Raw genomic sequence first — 24,298 nt, forward strand, 5'->3', positions numbered from 1 at the left:
GATATGAGATTTTGGATTGATGGTAAATACACTATAGATTGGTTCAGCTGTAGGCGTTGGTGGAAGGCGAAGGGTACCGACGTGGGGTTATCTGTAGGCCCTATCAATCCTTAAAGGGGATTGGCTGTTTGAATGTTCGAGCAAAAGCATTCAATCAATGCGATTCGATGAAGGGGTTCATACTAGTAGACGCCACTTCTCGATTACTACTGTATACTATGGGAAGCGCTTGCTCTGGAGACGGCGGAAGGGCTACGATTATGAAGCCATGATACTTGTTGCTAGTGAGTAGTGTTCATTACGATGTGTATAATATATATTGAACCAGGAACAGCGATAGAAGCAATATGCCAGTCTCATTCGATCTCAAATTCACATGGTCTGAATATGTACACGCGTTATATATAATATATGCACAAATGATAAATCAAAGTCTCCAACTCCAACATATGGCACTTATCGTCTCAATAATGGATCGTCATGCTTGCAAGTCATCAGAAATGGTTTGGGGTATCGTGAAGATCCATGTCCCAGTCGTTAGGTTCACAAGCAACTAAACCTCCCTGGTCGTTGTCAAGGTCCCGCCTTTCCCAGATATGACAAATCAAAACAAAAATACACAGAACAGTTCTCGGTAGTGGCACAGAAAACCGGCATCAGGAGAAAGAGGCACTCAATAATAAAACATAATCGCACTTGCGTGATCCGTGAAGGGGTTGTAGGGGGAGAAAGGGCACCGTCAAACAGTATGTCAGCTCGTTTCGAACACGTGCTTTGTTGGCATCGACCAGTCAGGAAAGGACATAAAGAGTAAAGGCGCATTCTAGCGAGTACCAAAAGGATTATTTCCTAGGTCATCCGCCATTGATCGCACTCGAGAGATTGGTGTGAGGATCCTTCTTGCTTCAATCATCACCCTCCATCATTCTGATGCACAATTATGCGGAACAGTCAGGAGCTTGAATTATTGAAACGCGTGTGGCGTATGCCTGAGATGCAGAAACGATCTGAGGTGGCCAATAGTGCCGATCCATGGTAGCACAGCAAGTCTGGGAGGGTTGCCAAGCAATATTTGCCAGGAGATAGATTGTATGATCAGCGTTATAATGCCATCAAGCCATCCTCAGTATAGAGCTAGTTGGCTCACAAGGTCGAGTTCTGAGCACGCTCTTTCAGCCGCATAGCTTGGGCTTCTAGTGATCGAGCCATAAGCTTTGTCACTGGCCACACAGCGGCCCGGTCAAGGAGACTTGCCGTGGCAAGCAAAATCTTGCTGCCATAACCCCCTTCAACAACACTAGGCAGGCGTTGTAGGACGCTCAAGGCTGACATGGTTACCCCGCTTTGAACTTCTCTCTGCATCTTATTTTCAACGCTGGAAAGAATCTCTTTGATCTTGCCCAACAATTTGCAATCCTCTTCCTCGAGTAAGAGGAGGCTGGTGGCTTGCATGAGGTCGACGTCATCCTGGCCAAGAACACCTAGGTAGGGGCCAACGCGTTCTTGAACAGTAGTGATCCATTCTGCCAGCACTTGAGCGCAGTCGAAAGTGCACGTGGCACACTGAATGGGCAGCTCTCGGCACGTGAATTCAGCAAAGGTATTTCCTAGTTGATCGGACATTGAGATTGAGTCAGCTGCATAGAAGGCAGCCTTGCGCAGATGCCTTTCCCGCTTGGTTTGGCCAGGTCGGTATACGCCCATGAGAGTCTGCAGAGGATGATCCTGGGTGGGAGTACCGGATATAGCAAGATCACCTACACCCAGATCTGCCACTGAATCGCGCCGATGATCAATCTGGTGGGAACCTTCCGTGATCGATGGGTCCAGCACATCAGATGGTATATCGTCCATGGGTTGATCTACACCAGTTCCACGCGCAAGCTCATCTGACATCGCATTCCAATCACGCTGCCAGAATGCTTCTTTGCACCTTCCTAGATTGACGAATAGCCTGACGTACGCGAGATCTAACAGCGGGATACTGTCAGCAGAGAGGGGCCCTGCACCGAAAGGATTGGGACGTTCCAAGCTATGCACGGGATTGCTGGCCCAAGCGGATTGCCAGGCTCGCAGCGCGGGCTCGATGTGTGCTTGCATGGCCTCGTTCTCTCGTGATGTCCACTGCCGGCCTATGTGACGCTGACGAGTCTCCCAGATGTAATTGTGAAGAGCATATATCAAAACCAAGCAGCCGAAGGTACTAGGTTTGAGTTCGCTACCGGGAGATTCTTCAGAAGCATCGTTGCCAGATGCTTTGGCCTGTGTTGTAGACGATTGTTGCTCTCGTTGACTGGCGGTAAGCAGCGTAGTCAAAGCAGCGGAGAAGGACAGCCCCTTCTTCGGTGTTGACTGTCCACCAAGCTTCTTCCACGCTTGTGGGGACTCCGCGGCCCAGAGATCCTCTTCGCAGGGCAGGTCGAGGCGAATTTCGGAATTGGTCAGAGCGGGTGCATGGTTATAGGTCGACACAAGAAAGCATGACAGCGCAAATATTGCGTAGAGAGTTCGCTTTCGCTCTTCTACGATCTTCCACTCCAACCAGTCCCTTCTCTCCTTTGGTTGCCCTGCTTGGCCCCAACTGTCAGCGTCAGTACCAACGCGGCTGGCAAGTCCGGCAGTGAGGTAATCCTGAGAGAGGTCTTTTGCATCTAGGTGGCGATTCAATTCAGCCGCCCGGGCAAGGCTGACTAACGCGGCACAATGCGTACTCGCAATATCAGCAGATGTCTTGTCGCCGCAGGTGTGTCCATAGATGACGTTGAGGAGCATCGCTTGAACCAACCAAAGCGGCGTATTGTGCACCGAGCTGTCACGAGCGTTACTGTGGCGCCCGACCGGGGTCGACATGTCCGCTTTGCGTCGCTCCTCTAAGTAGAGTTGAATCATTTTCTTGGCAGCTTCGAATAAGTCCTTGGAGGCCGCAGTGTCAAATTCGTAGAGGGCCCCAATTGCCGCCATGGAGAGGATCAGGGAGCCACCACCTCCAGTGATGCCGGTAGAGCTGAGATTGAGATGGCCGCTGGGAGTCCGCAGATTGTTGGTGTACTCGGGCGCCTGAAAGTCAAGGGTCGGGATATGAAGGAACGGCATATGTGGATGGAAATACGTGATGTATGCTGAAATGTAGCGTTGCATGTCCGAGGTGCTCGGTAATTGACCGGAGCCGGTGAAAGTGGAGGATCGGGAGAAAAGATCGCGGCAGGGAATCATGCCGCTGGCGGGCTGGGAATACTTGCGGTGATTGAGACTGGTAGGGCGCGCCATGCTTGCTAATAGAGCCTGTCGGGTGGAGTCTGTAAAGGTATCCGTGGAGCTTGGGGAATGGTGAGTTCGTAGGGCACTATTCGCGAAAGGGAGGTTGAAAGGATTAGGAGATTCTCCGTTTGTTGCCATAGAGGATGAAAACATACTCTGCGAATGTCCACCCATTAAGGGCTGGCCAACGGAAGTCATGGATGGAGGAGTTGCATAGGTTTCCGCAAAAGAATTCTGGGCCATCAATGACTTGGGCGAAACCGTTTCCGGTGGAATGCCTATATCATTGAAGCTAGATGAGGTGTACTCGAGGGGAAACTGGCCGCCGGCGGCTGCCGCCGAATGTGGGGGAAACGGGTTGTGCCAGCTGTTTGAAGAGATGGAATAGCGATGGGAGCCATCCATCATGGCTTCACTGATGCCACTCTGACTGCCCGTGCTCATTGCGGAAGGGGACGACTCATCGATGGCAGAATCGGCGCTTCTACCCATAGGCATAGCAGGGTCAAAGGTGTTCATCCAATCGAAGCTGAAATCGTCTTCCATCATCCCATCCGCCGGAGGCATATGATGCGCACCATGGGCATATGGGGATGATGGCGAGTCGTTTCCGTAGGTCTGGGGTGAGCCTCCAAAGTGCAGCTGCGCTGGGTTGATGGTACTGCCATGGCCCATGAACATATCTGGGACATTGATGTCAAAGCTACCGTAAACAGGAGCAGTGCGAAGACCACCAGAAAGATCCATGGGCAAACCAGATGTTTCTAGCTTGGTCAAGCCATTCATGGAAGGATGGTGACCTGAAGAGTAACCTCGAAAATCCAGGTTCGAACCCACTGACGCGGAGCCAATACTTGCATGATACGTATGACCCGAGTGGCCAGCTGGCGCTGGTGGAGGATTCGAGGTGTTCACCATTCCCAAGGAAGCCCCATCGATATGGCTGATGGTATTTGCTCTGGGACGCATGTTACTGGAGTTACTAGCGATTGAGTTCTTGCGAACCCGGTTCGCTCCAGTGGATGCGCCTCCCGTGCTCTCTCGTCGACCATTTCTGGGACGTGATGATGGCGTTGTAGTCATGTGTAGCTTCTGCTGATGTCTGAGAAGGAGATCCCGACGAGCGAAACAACGCGCGCATTCGGGGCATTCAAAGGGCTTTTCTTTGGTATGCGAGCGCTCATGACGCTTGAGGTGCTCCAAGCGAGCGAAAGACCGGCCACAGGTCGTACATCCATGAGGGCGGGGCTTGTCAGTCTTGGGGGGAGGCACATTATTTTTGGAATCAGATTGGCCGTTGGACTCCTTCTTCGAGTCCTCTTTGGAGGCAGCTGGTCTTGTTAGGATTCACGGATAGATAAGCATACTCCTCGAAGAACATAAGCTCACCAGGCACATCGACCGGGACCTCGCTGATACTAGCAAGGTCCTCCACCTTGGGGCTCGTGGCCGGGTCCTGGCCGACCATTGTATCTAGTAACATCCTAAGAACGTTCTTCTGTATTGTGGGGAACCAGTTACGAAAGCACTGGTTGCGGGGGCGGGGTCTCGAATAGCGCGAGGTGGGGGTTTTATTTATGAGGTGAATGAAGACGACAAAGCACTGCCAAGAGAGGAAGGACAGTAGACGTGACGAAAGGAAGCTACTGGTGAAGATGGCGAACGATATGCGACATTGACAGCATTCTGATTCAATGAGATCAGAGTTAGCTTGGTTCGTTGTCCGGACAAAAGATGCAGCGAATAGAATGCAGCAATGCCACGGGAAGCTCACCAAGTCAGGACAGAAGTCGGGGAGAAGAACAAACAAGAAGGCCGTTATTCGGGGGGGTTAGTAGTTTCGAGGTAGGTTGAAGGAATAGAAATTGTGGGCGGCGATAACTTGATAAAGTGTAGACGATTAACAGGATCACCGTTACAAAGGAATTAGACCAAGTGGGTGTGGTGTGGGTGGCGAAGTGGCTCCGTTCCTGGGGGGGAGAGGCAATCGATCTCGGGATTAGCAACTGTAATCAGCAGGGGTTGAGTTTCCAGGCTCCAGGGGAAACCCACGGGTGGCTACTCACCAAGCTCTGCGCACGGAAAGACTCGTGAGGATGGACTAAATCACCCACGAATGCCAGAGACCATTGGACCTGGATTCCTTAGACGAGGATTGTGGTATAGGATAGGATGGAGGTCAGTTGCGCGGGCATGCGCCGCGATGGTGGTGTGAGTCGGTGGATAAGCCGGAGATAGCCGACTGCTGAGCTACTAGTAGTAGCTGTGCTTCAATCAATTGCTGATAAGCAGACAAGAGGGCGGTATGTGGCCCGAAGAATAGCTCAGAAGGAAGAGAAGAAAGGCACACTTTGGGGTTGGGGATATGGGGAGAAGGGGGTAATATGAAAGTAAAAGAAAAAAGAATAGTAGTAGTAGTTGTTGTTGTAGTGGTGGTTAGATAGATGTAATTAAGAGGGATGAAAGGTGAGCAGGAAGGATGACTGAGGAATGGGGGATGGGGGAATGAGCGTGGATTGGGTGATGGTAAGGCTGTACTCTCCGAGGGGTGTCAGTACGAGCAGGAACCGCAGCAGTTAGTGGCTTCTGCCGCAGCAAGGAAACGCCCTAGTAGTCTGGCTGTTGCACGGGGAGCACCAGAACTGAACAACTCGCAGGATCGTTCGCAGTGGTTCTTTTTCTTTTCCTTTCTTTTCTTTCTGTTCTTTTTTCCTTTTCAACTCAACTCACTCAACTGGTACATGCTCCGAGCAGCTGGTCGGGTTATCTAGTGGCAGGTCGATGGTATGTCGTAAGCAGGCGCGGTCCATTCACCTGCTAAACCAACTAGTTAGCTAGTCATCTCCAATTGCCAGATATGTCATTTCGTTTCGATTTATTACTCCATATTATTTCCTGAAGTATTGGGATCGCTCCCTCCGGTTACGAACAGACCAGCCTAGCCTCCCAACTAAATGATGGCCGGACTACAACCTACCTTACCACCTTAAGCTACCCAGGCTGAGGTGACCTTTTTTTTTTTTTTTTTTTTTTTCCTTTCTTCCCCTTCCTTTTTCAATTTTTCTTTTTCTATTTTGCAACCTACGTTTTACCAGCTTGAGCAGTGAGAGGCCCGTCTAATTAACTAAACTTACCCCGGCGAATGTTGCCGGACAAACCCACGAAACAGCATCCAGCTTTAGTCACGGCCGGGCAGCCAATAATGGACCGTGACGGGAAACGGAGTGGGCCGGGTGGCTCTGGTCCGGCGTGCTTTGGGAGGGAAAGCATGGGCCATGACAGGGCCAGAGCCAGAAAGCGGGCCCCACAACCCAGTCACGGGGGAGTGGATGCTGTCCCAGCCCACAATACGGTTACATCCCGGCCGCACGTATTGTAATTTCGTATCTCCTGGGTATTCGCACGTCACGCAGGTCTCTCTCCGATCACTTACTTCCTGGGTAGTAGTATCTAGAGTTACTTACTTCCCTTGCTAGTGGGATGATTGCTAGTAAGCTAACTAATTAACTAACTAGCCAGCTAGAGAGACAGAGGAAGAGAGCTATCTACGTAGACCGCGACCTGGCCATCTGAGCCCGTCCGATGGCCGGTGGAATGATCCTAATTACGACACACACCGTCGTCTAGAATGTCAACGATGGCCCTTCGGCAGGGGACACGGCCGAGAGTTCAAGGCAATAACAAGGAGGCAGAAGAAGGAATAGGCCTGAGGATAGACTAGTCGTGCATGGCCGGCTTCGTCAAGATCAATCAATTCCCTCTCATTGTCTTGAGGACAACTTCCAATGAGATATGGAATACGAAGCACTAGCAACGATGGCTATATCGTTATTTTTATCCTGGTTACATTCTATGAAGACACACTAGTAGGATGAGTGGTCTGGTACCTAGCTAGGCCTGCATAAGTTGTGTTCTACTTCAGAATGTTGGTGTTGTCGGTTGTTTGAGACAGTATCCTTCGTGTTTGTCGACGGTACTCTTGCTTGCTCTGTTCAATCTTTTAGAAAGTGACTGGTGTAGGAGCTCAAATGCTCGCTGTGGCTTGGTGAGAGGGTTTCGAATTCATCCAAGCTGGAGCTGTTGTGTTTGTCGCTGGAGATCTCTAGAAAAGGGCGCCGGAGTTTACAGGATGAGCACAGAGCAAGACTCGAACACTAGGGCCAGTTTGCTGCAGTTTTAGTTGATCAGGGGTTTTTTTTTTTTTTTTTTTTTTTTTTTTTTTTTTTTTTCAAATCATAGCATAGTCAATTAGCCTGTGCTGCTTGCTAGAATATTGCACCCATTCGATATACAACATAAAGTCTGTGTGGTGAATTGAGTTCAGTCTGGTCTGTCACGAAAGAGGTAAAGCAGGTAATGCCATTCGGAGACAACACAAACACAGCCTTGCTTTTCTAGAACCTCGTATGCTCTTCTGGGTCCTTGAAGCATCCAGAGAATCCCGACGACGCAAGCAGCTAATGAATCCACAATGGGTTGCTCGCCAAGAGACGACTCTAGATAGAAGATTTATGATTATCTCGCGTTACTTACAGCGTTTCTTTTTCAAACCGGCCACTGTCACTTATCATCGGCAAATGTAATGCAGATTAGATTACCGGTGAGTTGGTGTGTCACTACTAAAAGTCAAGGGTGCTTCAGGCTACCGGACTAGTATGCAGACTAACTGGATCAGGCAGACTCACGGGCTGCAGGCCGATTGTGGCTGGTCCTGCTTTTTTGGTGTGCGACCTGGGGTTATTATTGATACGGCGCGCAGGTAACATTGACGCTGGTGAAAGGGTAAGATATGGTAAGACCGTAAGAGAACCATACCGGTTCGGTCTCCAGGCCGTTATTTGGCCCGTCTTAGCCTCTTGGGTCATTTCTCTCGGCAGGAGCCAGAGTTCAGGGTGGAAATTCAACCCCAGACCTCGTGACTGCCCGGATCGGCCACTATTGCCTCCGGGTTTAGCAGGAGCCACGATGGAAGCGAGATCCGTCATCCGTATGGGGTAGGGAATAAAGAGGGAAAAGAAACCACGTCGACGGGTCGGCTGGTTGGGGTTGGAGGGAAACCATTAAACCTTCGACGGCTACGCCCGAGTCGGTGGGCTGCCTAGCCCTGCTTAACTGCTTACATCTGTGGTGGCGGCTGGCGCCGCTTCAAAAACCCCCCAATCAGGGTAATGGAGGGAAACAATGGAACTGATCGTAATCAATCGCAGCTGGCGCCAATTTGGCAGGTAGGAAGGAAGACGTTGGGGGGTGGAGAGACAGGAAAAGGAAGGACCGGTTGCGAGCTTGGAGCACTGGACCATTCTCTAGTCTAAGTCAGTCAGTCAGTCAGTCAGTCAGTCAGTCTATCTACCTCCTGCACTAGTCTCACGACCGGACCGCAGCATGGAAAACCGAGCCTGCGCCATTTTGTGGGGAGGACGAATGAGAAGGTTCAAGGTTCGTGTGGGGGATTTCCCTGGATCCAGCGGGTATTTTGCCAATCGTATCCGTTCGATCCGTTGCTGCGGGTGGGACCCCTGAGGTCATTCCACCGGCTGGAAAGTGAGAGCTGCCTGGAGGGAAAGACAGACGAATGACTGTTTGGAGAGCTGCAAAGTAGGGTACCAAGCTGATACCTCATCGTGTTCACAAAGTGTTGGGAAGTCAAAGTCGCTAAGACCGTACCAATTCCGACAAACGAGAATGGCCGTTACTCCCCCCCCCAGCCATCTTTCCTTCAAGATGGAACGCAGATGCGCCTAGGCATCCAACTACCTAGGTTCATCCTTCCTCGCTTCCATCGGGCGGTGTCCAATTTTGGTCCCAGCTACTAAGGTTAATCGACGACTTCTTTTTTTTGTTCGGTTTCACCTCATCTTCCGCGACGTCCCCATCGGGCAGTTGATCGTTGCCTAGTGGAGTATCTTTCCCTGTCAAGCGGATGACGATGAAGACTTGGCAAAAAGCCGTGGGCGAAATAATCCGGAGCCCATCGGTTGCACTAGTTAATAGCTTCCGACATTCCACCGCCCGTTGATTGGATTTGAGCGCCGGCCATAGCTGATCATCTTGGTCAGTTTCCCCAAAGACTGGCGTCCCCTGAAGCACTGGGGTCGGTTCCCTAGGAACAGCGCGTTCGCCCTCGATTTCCGGGAACGGACAACCAACCAACACGAGTAATCCCTCCAAAGTATCGGGTCCACGTTGGTCGCATTGGCCAATCTCGTCTCGAATTTCAAAGAGGTCACTGGCGCACGCGAGTTTGACTTTCATGCTAAATTGTCTGAGCATGGGTATCGTCGCTATTCCGAGGCAGGCCCAAACACCACACTAATTAGAGTGTCCACGCATTATGCACAAGCGACTGTCCAGTCTTATCCAGGATGTGCATGGGGGGAGTGCGGATGGTTGCGGACCTGCTGACTGTCAACTTTAACGGGCGGTTGTTGGTCGCACGACCGCTGTGCCGTCGCAATGAGAACTGATTTAGAACAGAACTCCCAGTATCAAGTAAAAATTCAGCAGATACGGTTCCTGTGCCTTCAACCGATAAATTCCAGTCATGGATTATAGAAGCGCGATCTACAGAATGAAAGCTATACTCCGAGCGGCATACAAAAGCTCGTCCTGCTGGAGCCTGTGAAATCTCTGTAAAGTGCCAGCGACTTACAACAACAAGCGCACAAAAGAAACATCCCATGTACTTACCGGGTTGCTAACATGATTTGAAGTCCCTATGGAACCAAGATTCCATGCAGCGTTAAGGTATGGTGTTGCGTGGTAACCTATAGAGCTGCACTGCACGAGGATCCCATTTATCCAGGATTAGCCGCCTACCTTTGCTGCCGACGTGAGTGCTACAATGACCGATTGGTTGAACATGTCTGGCAACATCCCACGTTATGACGTCTATGGGCTTGCAGACAGAAAGTTGAACAATGATTGCTGGCAGTGAAGGTGTTTGAGGACAGCTTCCATGCATGGATCTAGCACGGGGTCCATGGTCCGTCTACGATACGTCGACGGTGGGATATGCAAGATTTTATCCGCGCATTGTAAATGAAGACTGTAGGAGAATCTCAGAATTCTAGGATCATGGCTTGAGAATGGGACGTTGTCGACCGGTGTTGCACAATCCTATCGAAACGAGCAGTATGACTCGGGCGAAGCATAATTCATCGCACCCATGGATAGCGGACACGTAGGAGTGAGCTGAGCTCGCCAGCGGTTCTTACACCCTTCCGAAGTCAGTTCCTTCAGTTCTTTCATCGCACGGTCCCTCGGTCTCTGTCTGGCTGACCACAGACCCTCGACACCTGAGGCCACCGACAGCTCAAGCGCCATTTAGTGCGGTGTCAGGTGGTGCACCGGTGGTATTATTGGTATTGATCGAGCAGGTACGCAATACCCTGGATCTACACACACGCATCGTCACCACCAGGACCAGCTACTACTGCTAAAGCCCGAGAAAGAAATGGGTAGTCGGCAGGACGCTAGCATCCCCTTATATACAGGTACCAATTGCGGAGATGCCAATCATCACGTTGGTGTTGCCGCAACCTTCGATCCGCCGTCAAGGTTACCGAGGAACGATACGTTAGTACACCTGTCAGAAACCGAGTAATCCGAACCTAACCAGTCTGGGGTCCCGTTGCGGAAGATCTCCTACCAGTGCCTCCTTAGCGCTCTACTGGAGACGGCTGGTCCGAGGGCGTTGTGGGTTAGGGGCGGGTGCGATCGTGTTACTATACGACTTGATGCATCTGAGATTCACCAGCCCCCATGAATCCCCAGAGGAAAACAAGAAACGAGACCTCCCTGCTTTTCCGCGAGATGCGACGAACGCTGTGCTATACAGACGTCAACTAGCGATGCGGATACCTAGAGCCGCCCGACTCGAGCGTGTACATATGCGAAGCTGCCGACGATCTGAGACGCATCCAGAGGACGTGTGGCACAGATGATAGGCGCATGAAGCATCACCCTAGTAATCCGAGCAAGCTTGGCAACAGGATACAGACAGGGATCCAGCAACGGGTGTCACGGACCACTATGATCCGATATGGTGCACTGCAGCGTCATCAGCCCTCCTGTGCTCCGTACGGACGACTACCCATCCATACGAAGCATAGAACAATCGCATTGTCGATCCTGCACGACGCGAGTAACAGGCAGCCTGAGAAGAAAAATCTCCGAAGGCGTGCATGGCGATCGTGGAATACAGGCGCCTTGGGTGGTCTTTGCTCGAGCGGATATGCAAGATGGCATCATGGGCGCGAGATAACTTCTGCACGGGCTGTGGGACTCGTCACAGAAGTAATAATACTCACAGGATAAGGCTGTAAGCACCGAGTCGAGGTACCCAGCTTGTCCTCACCGGGATCTCACGCGTGCTGTCTTCGCGGGTACTCCAGGGATGCTAACCACCGTTTGGCGCAGGCTGTGTAATGAGGGATATTCTAGTAGCCCCGGTCGACTTTGGGATACAATGTGCCCTTGATCTAGGTGCTGAATAGCTGTTACATGCTCTGGTCGACCACAGGGGGGCACAGAACGCCTCTAGGGCTGATTTGCTATCAGATGGCCGGATATAACTCCCTAATTACGGGCGACTGAAGTAGTAGCACGCCATTCCTTTGTAGCTCCGACAACCCCCCCATGGCCGAGTAAATTAAGGACCGGGATGATGATAGGCCCGCTGTCACTGCAGTTGTCCTTCTTATCCCACCCCACCAGTAGCGTCTCCACTCTTCAACATTGACCAGTAATTGCAGTCCGTCACGATGTGGTGTTGCACTGGCCGGTGGGCATCTCTCCACCCTGCAATTGGCACGGGAGGCCCCCCCCTCCACATTGTTTTTGGCGTGTTGGAATAGTAGCCAATTGTCTTCTAGTCGGTCTCCCACACCATCGCCTTAATCATCTAGGCCCAGACATACTAGTAAATAAGTAGCAACGTGCGACAGTGACGAGATTAATAATACACCTTCGAAGTGTGATTCGATCATTGAAGGTAAGTGACCAACAATTCGGTGGTTGGAGTAATAATAATACCTCGCTGACTTGCACTCCAATGACCCCATCCGGTCTAGTAAAATGTGATTGTCAACCACAGTATACTATACCTATCTGGACTAACTATCCACTTTTCTATGTATGCAATATGTCCGCGCTCTCCCATCTGTGGAGAAAGCTCCTCAACCTGAATGTTGCATGATATGTAACCTTGCCAGTTGCCAGTTGCCACTGCACATCCTCAAACCACAGCATTGAACAGCTACGATAGTAGTAAATATGGTGGGAAGCGCGCAACACACACAATAATACCCACTACTACTACGAACAACCAATAATCACCACCTCCTCACACCCACTACTACTTTACTAAACAGGGATTCCCCCAGTTAGCGCACACAACACACAAGCCCATTGAAAAGCTGACTTCGACCGTTCCTGGTGCTACGCGGTCTCACCCTAGGCAACATAAGACCTACAGTAGTGTTATGCAGCCAACAAAAGTAATTGAAATTTGCGCGCTATTCATTCCCTCTTTCTCTTTTTATTTTAATTATTATTTTTTTTCTCTCGATAATTGCTTTTCCAGGCTACCTACCAGCTAGCCTAGACAAGCCTGTTTTGTAGTACCACCCCAAAGTAATTTTCTAAATTGCTAATGCAAGTCGCATCGTATCTAGATACATAATGGTATTATCCGCAGTTACTCCGAGGAGATAGCTTCTTGGCTTGTACAGTAAACTGCGTGTAAGTTTCACTATACTTGCTAGCAGTTGTATTATTATTATGTTTTTTTTTCTACTCCAACCAGCTTGTGGAGTGGTGGAGCGGAACTGCGGCTGAGCCTTGACGATCCTGCACGCTACGGGAACGGGATTATGCTGGTTTTTTTCGTTGCTTGCTGTCTGTCTGTCTGGTTGTTGTTAGTTGTTCGGATGAGGGATATTTTGGGCCCCCAGAACGGTTGGTGTCGGATCACACTTTCTTTACTCTACTACGGAATGATACTCCATACTACTATTATTACTCTACGAGGGTTTTCGGATGGGTGTGGGATGTGATGGGATGATTTTCAATTGATTAGAAATTATCCATTCACCCATTCATTTATCTTACTTATTCCCATTGTAGGGGCAAAAAGTGGCTAGACTCCTAGACAAATAGGTAAGTCTACCTCGATAGCTCCCCACCACACCATACCTACACTTCTTATTCTTACTTCTTACTTCCGAGGTAGATAGATAGATAGATATTCATCCGTCTTTCCGTTCGCATGCGCACACACCTAAATTAGCGCCATAGCGCTGGGCCCCCTTCTAAAAGTCTTCCCGTGCCACGGGCCGCCGTGCAGAACGCGTTGCAGGAATGGAGAGGAAATTAAATAGATAGTACATACGGAGTAGATAGATAGGTAAGGAAGGTATCCACGTCCGCACACACGCGCCCGGCCGCCCGTCATTTGGACCAGCCCACCACACCTACTTGCCTTCTTACTGCAGTTTAGCTAGTAGCTACTAAGTTAGTAAAAAAGACCGGTTGGATGCACGGGCCTTTGGGTGGTCCCTGCATGTGGAATGGGAAAGTTACTACTATGTTATTTATTGGGTTATACGGTATTGGGTGGGTGATGGGTGATCGGATGATGGATGATGGATTATAAATGATGGGTGCGTGGTAGTAGGGAGGAGGAGGAGTATTTCAACTATGTCCAAGTTGGTAGAAGTGAATATAGGGCACTGAATGAATGAATGAATGACTGCCTGGTGAACCTGGCTGAGACATTAAACCTGGTGCCAATGTATTTGGGTATGTATGTATGGTAATAAAGGGTACCGGCTGTATGCAATCAGGAGAAACGGAGATAAGCCGATCCTTTGTTCTGCGTGGTTATTCGATGTCACGGCCGAGTAGCACTTTGCTACTACTAACAAACTTACTAAGTTAACTAATTAATTTACTAGTAAGTTAGTTAGTGAATACTACTACTCGGGTCTGGCTGGACTGGACTGGACTGGACTGCTGCTATTGCTATTATTGTCTCAATTCTCATGCACTGCACCCGACTCTAGACTGCAGTTCCACTGTCACCTTCTTGATTCGGGATTCGCCTCCCTCCCTGCGTCTGAGATGGCCTATTCCCCTTGCCTTGTAGCTGTTATTTTTGGGAGATGTAACGAGGGATGTCATGGTTGTCGGATGAAGATTGCCGATCAGGTAGTCTAGTAGGTAGCTGGTGTGTATGTGTGTGCCAGCTGAGTCTGTTGTGGTGTGTGGTGGTGGTGACGGTAGTGGTGTGTTGAGGTATTTTCCCAGAGAAGTTTAACACTTACTCCCGATGTACTATTCCGGTAGCATATACTTCCTACTACTTCCTGTGTCTACCAGACAGTCTTACATCTACTTCCGCTGCAGAGAACGTCTGTTGACATTTACCGAACCTTGCAGAAGCCCATGCAATAATTTACATAACATTGCATACATAGAAGGGCTGTATTTCGCCGTGTTATAGATCTGGGCTGACGCGCTGCGCAGGTATGTCATCTGGCAGCAGAGGCTTGTTTGTCATTGTTTGTGGACTTTGCTGCGTGATTGGATATTGTGAGTATGGGGGGGAGAGGTCCTAAGTTGCTTCTTTTTGTAGTCTGTTTCTGCTTTGTTGGGAGGATAACATGGGGTAATTTCCTGGTCTATTGAGATAGGAAAGTCTATTCGGAGAGGATATATCTCTATTCAGATATTCGCTGTTGTACTTTGAACATATCTAATGAGCTCAGAGACCTTGATTGAAGGATCCATGAATATCACATGCTTCGGTTCGGTGGCTATTATATAGACAAAGATATAGAACAGGGATACTCGTGTCCACTTCTAATCTGTGAGATATTACGCATTGGCATAAACTATCTTTGCATAATTCAATGCATGAAACTACCTTAACATTGCATGTAGAGGATCTTATGTGCAACGTCTCCAAGACCAATGTTAAACAATGATGCGACTGCCTCAAACCCAAAGATTCATATTGTAGTGGTAGAATATCCCCTGAGTACATAAACAGTGCAGGAACTGCTGTTATCAACAGATACAATGCTAGGTGGCCCAATACTCAAGGTTATATAGCTACCTCAAGGGTCGCTGGGAGGTCCGACGACCATGATATACTCATATTCTATAGAATTTCCACAGTCAGACGCCTATATCTTTGAGCCGTGATCAAGAATGTTACACTGGATGGTGCTATCCTGCTAAGCTGAGTCAATGGAGCAGATTATCGGAGGTTATTCGGGACATAGAATAGTTTCATTCGGCATTGGATGACACATATGGATGCACGAACGTTTGGCTGGGACACAGACTTGTTGTTTGAAGGCCAGAGCATAGGGGATTGATGCAATGTATCTACAGAGCGGTTTAGATCAACAGAGCAGCATGGTCGAAAAGACCTAGAACGATGGCTCTTAAAACAAGTTTGCATATGATGAACACAGATATGTTGTGCTGAGAACTCCCAAACTTGGGATGTGAAATATGTCTTTTCTTGCTTGATAAATGACATCCACTAGCCATTGCACATATATCAAAAAACGGTATAAAGGCAACATATGTCCATTCAAATCTCATCGAAACCAGCGATCAAGGCCAATAGTACTCTTCCTCCTCCAACGCAGTCAGAAGCTTCGCATTCACCTTAACATAGCCATCATCCTTCAGCTCTGCAAAAACTTGATCAATCAACGAAGCCACCATTCCCCCAAACACTATGCTCCCCTCGTCGTTCAAATGTGTATAATCATCCGACGCCAAGTTGTACGTATACGCATCTGCCGGCCCAATACTATTCAAGTAGTCCGTACTGGCCTTGTTCAAATCGATATAAGACGTGTCGGTATTCTTCGCCGCTTCAATAGTCGCCGCTCGCTGGTCCGCCAAATTCTCAATTACGAGAGGCGTCCCAGTAGAATTATCATAGTTGCGACGAGACAAGGGCGTCACCAGGATAGGTGTGCCTCCTGCATTCTTGACATCTTTTGCGAATTGCTCCAGATTACTGGTGTATTCAGCTATAGAGATGTTCGCGGAGGCCTTCTGGTCGTTGTGGCCAAATTGGATGGTCACAAAAGCTCGGTAGTCGGACTTGTATTCTTCCACTTTAGAGAGGACAGTGGCCCAGTCACCTCCGGATCGGAAACTGACGGTTGTGGCTCCGTTGTGGCCGTAGTTTATACCTTTCGCTCCGTCATGAAGTGTCGTGTTGATGAAGCCATCGCCCCAGCCGCCTCCACCGCTGGATTGGACGGCGGTGGTGCTGTCGCCAGCTAGGAGGAAGAATGGAGGTATATCATTTCTCGATGAGAGGGGTGATGGAAGGGCGAGAGCGGAGGTCAAGAATACGGAAAGGAGAGAGAGCTTCATAGTGACTGCTGGGGATTCTTGTCTGTGAACCGGCGTAGGTCATTATGGGCAAGACACCACCAGCTGCTTTATATTGCATAGTACCCGGCATTCGAGCAAATGGAATGTAAACAATTCCACCAACAGGAAAAATAGCAAAGCCAAGACCTGCGTACAGGGCCGATGCAAATATGCAGATCTCACCGCGTTTCGTTGGTCGTGGGCAATGATACATTCGGGGTTTTGTCATTGGACAAAGAGAGCCAATGCAAGAATGAGTAGGGCAAGCCAAGTGTTTGCACCATCGAGTCAGTATGCAAGTCGGTATGCTTTGCACCGCGACTCCGAAGCCACAGGCATGGCGCTGGAATCAAATCCCGACGAAAAGAGGGGAAGTCACAGCCGCCTCCCAAGCCCGAGCGAGGATAATCCGGGGTAAACGGGGGGGAAGCTCTGAAGAATTGTGAGCAAGTGAATATAGGCCAAGTTGAAGGATATGTAGTAATACTGACCAACCTGGTTTTCATTGGCTTGAAATCATTCAAGCTGACCATATCCACCTGACAACCAGCAGACAAAGCATATATAAATATGAGTTTCGTCTGTCAGGATCGTGAACCACTGGAGGCTCGCGACTTCAGTAGGAAAATGTCGCACCTCATGGTTAAGACGATGTTAGGACTCCTTTTTGTTGAATCTTCATCCATTTTAGTGGAATTGTGCTGTGTGCGTGGATCGAGTCTGTCACACCTGCTTTCTTGCAATCTTTTGAAGCTGGCTGAAATCGCCAGTTCTTAATCACAGAGTAAAAGCAATCATAACTCAAATACAGATAAAGACGGAAACGATGGCGCGTGAGCTTATCACTTGGCGAGATTGGCATCGCCATCTCCTCCCTCTTTCGGCAACGTGATAACTCTGATAACATCGGCTGTCTTTCTGATTGATCGTCCGATAATCCAGCCTCTTATCGCGATCCGTGTCCTGCTCCTCCACGAATGGCATCACCCAGTATGCTTCCCCATACTTCTTCGCTGCAACTTTGCATTATCTCCATCTGCAAGTCAAGCTATACTTATCAATCCCTGCCGTCAATGCAGACAAACGTTAGAGTTTATAATGGATGGCCTCGCCGTCCACATCCACATTTCTGCCACAGTCAGCCATGGGAAAGTCAACCTCGGTAGCTAGCATATCCAGAGAGTCTGGAGACGATAGTCTCTCTCACACCGAAAATGGAACTGTCATTGAATACCACCAAACCAAGCGTGGGCTTTCATCGCGCCATGTGCAGCTAATGGCTATTGGAGGATCCATTGGAACGGGCTTATTTGTCGGCATCGGCTCTTACCTCCGTGATGCAGGGCCTTTGTCCCTGTTCTTGGGATATCTCTTCTATGGTTTACTGTTCATCTGGCCCACGAACCTTTGCGTGGGTGAGATGTGCGCCTACTTGCCAATCCGGGGATCAATATTCGAGTTGGCAGCACGGTACATCGACCCAGCATTCGGATTTGCAATGTACGGAGTCCCAACTCATCGTAGGATCTTGTACTGACATCTGTAGGGGCTGGGTATACTTCTACGGCGGACTCATGCTCCTCTGCACCGAATATTCAGCAGTGGCAACAGTCATGCAGTACTGGAACACCAGCGTCAACCCAGCCGTATGGGTTGCTATGGCAATGGTCGTGTGCTTCCTCCTAAATATCGTCGCCGTCAAATACTATGGCGAGACCGAATTCATCATGGCCTCCACCAAGATCCTCCTTCTTATCGGCCTCGTCCTTTTGACCTTCATCACCATGCTGGGCGGCAATCCCCACCACGACATCTACGGCTTCCGCAACTGGACGCACGGCGTCATGTACGAGTACTACACCACTGGCAGCACCGGCCGCTTCCTGGGCTGGTTCTCCGTCGTCATCTACGCCGCTTTCTCCGTCGCCGGACCCGACCTCCCGGCCCTGGCAGCCGGCGAGATCGAGAACCCACGCTTCACGATACCCCGCGTCGTCAAAATGACATTCTACCGCATCGTCGGCTTCTACGTTATTGGTGTCCTCGCTGTGAGCATCATCTGTTCCCCAAATGACCCGCGTCTCATCAGCGCCATCGAATCATCAGCTGCCGGATCCGCCGCCTCACCATGGGTGATTGGCATCCAGAACCTCGGCATCCACGGCCTCCCCGGCTTCATCAACTTCCTCATCCTCCTAGCCGGCTGGTCCTGCGGAAACGCCTACCTTTACGGCTCTAGCCGCACACTCTACTCCCTCGCACGCGATCACCAAGCCCCTGCCTTTCTCCTGAAATGCACCTCCGCCGGAGTTCCAATCAACTGCGTCCTTGTCGTCTCCCTCCTCTCCTGTATCACCTTCCTCGTCGCTGATACCTCTGCGGTAACGGTCTTCTACTGGTTCGTCGATCTCACCACCACCGCCTTTATCCTTACCTACACCGGCATGGTCTGCGTCTTCCTAGCCTGGTACCGTGCCCTCAAGGCACAGGGCATCGACCGCAAGACGTTCCTTCCCTGGGCATCGCCGTGTCAGCCGTACGCGGCTATCGTGGCATTGATCATCGGATGCTCGGTGACGCTGTTCAATGGGTTCACGGTATTCGTCCCGTTCAGTGTAGAGGGATTCGTGACTTCGTACTTCGGCGTGGCGTTTTGGGCGGTCATGTTTGTTTTTTGGAAAGTCTATCAGGGTACCGAGTTGGTGGATCCGGCAAAGGCTGATATACTCTCTGGGAAGGCTGAGGTGGATGATGAGTGTCGGGTTTGGGAGGATGGGGGGTTCTTGGAGAGAAGGAGGGCGGAGTTGGCTAGGATGCATTGGGTGAGGAGGTGGTGGGAGAAGATGTGGTAAGTTAGGTAAATAGATAGATGGCAGTATCTGAGAGGTATTTATCTGGGGATATTGGCTGTAACACTCGAACAAATGATAGGATAGGACTAGTGCTTGGAGGTTGAGGCACTGGTTGACTTCGGCTGATTGTTCTTCCACCATATCCTAGAGACCACTGCGAAGCGAGACACGAGGGCGTTGATATGTTCAGTGACGAGAATGATTATTATGAAATATCTATTGTATTTTAGGTTTTCTTAAAAGTGGATACCAAATCTGAGGTATAAACATTTGGAGAAAAGAGGTGAAGACTCGGGCTTACAAAGGTTGTCCGGAGTAGTATGTTCCGAGGATGATGTAGCATCAAGGCGACTGGACCTCAATCTACCAATCACAACCATGAGAGGCTACCTAAAGCAAAGTTCAAATACTAGATAAGCCATCAGAATTGATGATCTGAGACGCTTACCAATTCAAACGCATCTACGTCAACGTGGAACCTTACAGGCGCGGTCACCGGGTCTCAGCGAGAGTACTACATTTATATAAAATTCAACCGCATCATCATGAGAGAAGATCTGACTCTCAATTTTATCTTTCTCCAACCAAGACATTTTTAGAAGTTATTTACCTCCTGATATTTAGTTTCACCATGCCCTCACAAGCCTCCATCGTTCAATCCATCTACGATGAACGCAGCACCAACTACGACACCTCCCACCACGGCGCCCTAGCAGAAGCGTACATCCGCACCGCTACCCCCCGAGAAGGCGAATCTGTTCTTGACCTCGCCTGCGGCACAGGTCTTGTATCCTTCCTCGCGAGACAAGCAGTCGGAAAATTCGGCCTTGTTGTTGGGATTGATATCAGTCCTGGCATGCTGGACGTGGCTCGTCACAAAGCCCAGCAGACCGGTTCGGACGTCAGTTTTCTCCAACATGATATCTCTGATTTATCGGGTATTGGACTGGAGAAACTTCTTCCGCGCGGACAGGAGGGCTTCGATCTCATTACTTGTGCAGCGGCGTTGGTGTTGTTGCCTAATCCTGGCAGAGCAGTTAAGGGTTGGATGCAGTGGTTGAAGCCTGGTGGGAGGATCGTGACGGATGTGGCGGCGAGGGATGTTCATGTTCCTAGTAGAATTTTCAAGAAGATTAGTGGTGATTTGGGGGTGCAGCTTGTGTGGGATGAGAGTTGGGTACAGGGGGAATGGTCTTTAAGGGAGCTTCTTGAGGGCGCTGGATTGGTTGTCAAGACAGTTTTCTTGACGGAGTCGTTCCAGGATCGTGTTTATAATGCTTCTGATGCGGAGGATGTTTTTGGGAAGGCTGTTTCTAGTCCCATGTTCCGAAATTTTGGTGATTCGAGGGTCAGGAGTGAGGCAAAGAGGTTATTTGTCGAGAGGTTTGTTGTAGAAGCGGGTGCGAAGGGGGTGTTGGTCGATGAGGCGAAGATGTATATGGCTGTCGCGTATAGGTCGTAGAGACTTCTATTGTAATGATTCAATATTAGGGTATTTTTGTTGGAGGCCACACACTGGAGACTGGGTCTGGCAGTGCGATAGCACATGTCCGCGGGCAAGGGCTCTGAAACATTTTGGGCAGGAGGGGGTGACAGAATTATTGTGACACCAGGACTGTCTCTACCCACTTCAGGGAGCTGACATACTTACTATGGAGTTTGAAGGGCTTAGATGAGTGTCTTCCAGGCCTCGAATACTCAGCAAGTATCCGATCCAACACAATAACCTTGGTTGGTAGATAATGGGCCTCCTCTCTTTTTGTACCTATGCAAAGTAACCGTAGATAGATGGTCTCATACACAATCGAAAAAGAGAATCATGTTCCCCTTGATCTACTCGGATTGAATTACTCTCAAAGTGCGAATAGGACGACACTCGCATACATACTATGTGTCGAACTTACTTTCTACCAAGACTACTAGTAGTATATATTGGTGAACCTGTGTATAACACCGCATTCAAACATTACTAGCGAAGCTCAATGATAGAACACATGTATCAACAGCTTCGTACTACTCTTCATTGATAAATCTAGAAGCATAGACAGAATTTCTAGGCACGATACACCGCTTTTCCCGACCTACCGTAGCCGACAGTTCAAAAATAGCGGGCATTGGGAGGTACCTAAGTTTACAGGTGCATAGTTTGTGAATGTTGATGTTTGGCCATCTAAGGGCATAGCACCTGATCTCGTTGTCTTCTTCGTGTCTCCTTATCTGTGTGCACGTTTGCTGGATCAGCAACGAAATTCACAATTCGAACCGGTCTGACTCTAATATTATTTACTTCAGGGGCGTCGTCGGTCGACATACCACCATTGCAATTACTGAAAGACGCGATTGATATCGATGTTACAGGCTCCTGACCGAGCGATTTGGTTCCGAATGGTATGACCATTGTCAATTCTTTCACCTTCTCCTAATTTCTTTAAGGGTACGTCTCCAGCCCAGCTGGACCCGTCAGATATGATGCATTCCAACTGCACTCTTTGCATTCTTTGGTTGTCCTAATGCTATTGCTCTAAGGTCACATTATGGATCCTTTGAGAATGAGCTGGCTATGTACAGGCTCACAAAAATGACATCTCGCACCAGGCGCGCTTTGACCTCTGGACACTGAATCATGTTTCGGACTCACTGAGTCAAGCAGTCTCCACGGCAACAATTAGTTCCAAAGACACAACGCCCGCGGATGAAAATGAATTTTTGCTGCTTGATACAAAGCTCAATTACGACTCTGGCAGACTTCTCAACAATGAATATGATATACACAAAGAATGGGGCAACCTTATGGGAAACTTGTGAACTATGCCGTGGAGTTGGGCGGCATACTTGTAATCAGCGGGTGAGACATGGGCCCGCAACGGATACTCCTTGCTTTCTCTTCGAATCCGGAAGAGTCTGACACCTGCCGAACCATGGAAAGACTGGCTCTATAGTAGTACATCGCTGCTGTCATAGTCGAAGGTTGTTACACGATGCCATGTCAAATGATTAGTCTACTGTGTTCATTAACCATAGGGTTCTTACACGAGGACGGCAACCCGTAAGGCAGGTGTCTCAATGCCACACGAAATAGCTTCAAGAGTTGGAGAATGCACATCTTAGGGTTAGCAACATTGCGAGTACCTCACAAGGCCATCGCGCCACAACGTAAGTAGAGTTTTTCACCCTGTGCCGGAAAATACAACCGCGACGTATAACTGGAACAGTGCATGTCATAATGAAGAGCCACAAATATGCCTACAGCTGCGACTCAGGTCCTAATCGTTGATTGAGTCGGTATTCAGAAGAATCTACACCATATGAAAAGTCTGGACGCATGAAAGTACTAGAGACGTGGTGTGCTTATCCCGAAGTCATGTCCCACTAGAGCAGAATCGTGGTTTCCTCGACAATGAGTATTATGGCTGTTGCCTTGTTCGGACGGTGCTCAGCTCTCTTACTATCAGTATTTTCCATGCGCACTAGAGACGTCCCTGCCAAGCTCGACTATAGGGGAGGAGCGGCATCAGCCGTCCCTTAACTTCGAGTGTAGCAGTTCTGGAATATTGTACCCGACCACAGAGAGCATGATTGGTCTGGCGGCTTAAGGGGTAATGTTTCCCGTCATTATGATTGGGCCCCAATTAAATGATACTGGGACACTGTTATTGAGGTATCCCTGGTATGCTGCTTTAGAGAAATGAGTCCTCCTATTGCTTACCTGATGAGGTTCTATCCCTTCTTAAGCTTGCTACTATGTTGATTTTCTACTTCTATTATATTCTTGATTCTTATTTGTCATCGCTTGCTGAGTCTGTATTTCGGTCTCGTCGCATCAATACCAGCCCGACCATGAAGCCTCCTCTGCGGCAGTCCCTTGCAGGATGGCAACCTGTTCTGGATTGTACCCTCTGGAGATCTTCATCCTATCATGAACATTGCCAGTGATGAAAGCGCGTTAACGGTGGTGCGGCTGCCCGTGAACATGAGATGTACCAGCAGGAATGCACGGGCCGTGCGATGCAGCCGGCCCTTCAAACCTGGGAAATAGGACCGGGTAAACAAACAGTGATCGGAGCCCACTAGATCACTGGCATCTGGATGATCTCACACATGAACTGTTTAAACTCAAATATCCAACTCGACCGGTTACACAACATGATCCCATGTAAAGGCAGGCACAGGTTAGTGATATTGATATGTTTCCATACTCGGCTGCCTCGCCCATAACGGATGGATTCAAACCCTCTTCCTTAAAACATGGGCTCAGCTGACCTCATTAATGGACAAGCCCACGGAGCAATGGCAGGCCGTGGCTTTTGGAGCTCCTACAGACAGCCCACTCTGGTTGGCGGAACTCGTTCCCCGTATGAGCATAGAACTGCCTGGATCATTAGGAGTGATCATCTGTGGTGGTGGATGATCCGCGGAATTACAGCCACAGCGAGATGCTGATGGATGAAGGGCAAAATACCGGATCCCATTTCCTGGTATGCGGCCCAGTAATGTGGGCGGGTTTATTATCCGTCCACCAGATGAAACCATCTTTCCCGGTCTCCCAATCATCTCCCTTCGACCCCATCCCACTGTGCCTGTGAATCGAGTCAGTGTCTGGTCCTGTCGCAAGCCCCAGCAAACCAGCGTCTCGGAACGCCGATCTCCCTGTTTACCCCTTGCCGCCGATGGGGATGCCGTGACGCCAGGTGCGGGCGGCAAAGATCCCCACCAATTCAGCTAGCGGCCTGAAGGAATAGACGTGAAGCTGTTGGTTAGCTCCACAGGACCAGCTGGGAGGA

General features: G+C 49.6%; 5 protein-coding genes across 5 annotated transcripts; 2 read left to right on the top strand and 3 right to left on the bottom strand.

Moving 5' to 3' along the window:
• Nucleotides 1-1,143: 1,143 nt before the first annotated feature.
• On the bottom strand, nucleotides 1,144-4,741 carry amdX (putative C2H2 transcription factor (AmdX); the record flags this gene model as incomplete). The annotated part of the gene is made up of 2 exons (XM_025527623.1): nucleotides 1,144-4,589; nucleotides 4,648-4,741. 2 exons carry the CDS (start codon nucleotides 4,739-4,741, stop codon nucleotides 1,144-1,146), a joined length of 3,540 nt encoding a protein of 1,179 aa, XP_025387061.1.
• A 4,277-nt stretch (nucleotides 4,742-9,018) lies between these two features.
• BO83DRAFT_428231 (uncharacterized protein) lies at nucleotides 9,019-9,510 on the bottom strand (the record flags this gene model as incomplete). Its single annotated transcript, XM_025535398.1, has 1 exon — nucleotides 9,019-9,510. The coding sequence occupies one exon, from the start codon at nucleotides 9,508-9,510 to the stop codon at nucleotides 9,019-9,021; it is 492 nt and encodes a 163-aa protein (XP_025387062.1).
• Nucleotides 9,511-15,885: 6,375 nt separating this feature from the next.
• BO83DRAFT_447509 (rhamnogalacturonan acetylesterase) lies at nucleotides 15,886-16,854 on the bottom strand (the record flags this gene model as incomplete). Its single annotated transcript, XM_025536647.1, has 1 exon — nucleotides 15,886-16,854. Exon 1 carries the CDS (start codon nucleotides 16,663-16,665, stop codon nucleotides 15,886-15,888), a length of 780 nt encoding a protein of 259 aa, XP_025387063.1. The 5' UTR covers nucleotides 16,666-16,854.
• A 955-nt stretch (nucleotides 16,855-17,809) lies between these two features.
• Nucleotides 17,810-19,678, top strand: BO83DRAFT_363313 (putative proline permease; the record flags this gene model as incomplete). Its single annotated transcript, XM_025529565.1, has 2 exons — nucleotides 17,810-18,165; nucleotides 18,212-19,678. 2 exons carry the CDS (start codon nucleotides 17,810-17,812, stop codon nucleotides 19,515-19,517), a joined length of 1,662 nt encoding a protein of 553 aa, XP_025387064.1. The 3' UTR covers nucleotides 19,518-19,678.
• Nucleotides 19,679-19,972: 294 nt separating this feature from the next.
• Nucleotides 19,973-21,024, top strand: BO83DRAFT_340373 (class I SAM-dependent methyltransferase). Its single transcript, XM_025528578.1, has one exon. It carries the CDS (start codon nucleotides 20,149-20,151, stop codon nucleotides 20,977-20,979), a length of 831 nt encoding a protein of 276 aa, XP_025387065.1. The 5' UTR covers nucleotides 19,973-20,148; the 3' UTR covers nucleotides 20,980-21,024.
• Nucleotides 21,025-24,298: the final 3,274 nt, after the last annotated feature.

Source organism: Aspergillus eucalypticola (assembly GCF_003184535.1).
Source record: "Aspergillus eucalypticola CBS 122712 chromosome Unknown BO83scaffold_16, whole genome shotgun sequence".
In the NCBI taxonomy this organism is placed as follows: domain Eukaryota; kingdom Fungi; phylum Ascomycota; class Eurotiomycetes; order Eurotiales; family Aspergillaceae; genus Aspergillus; species Aspergillus eucalypticola.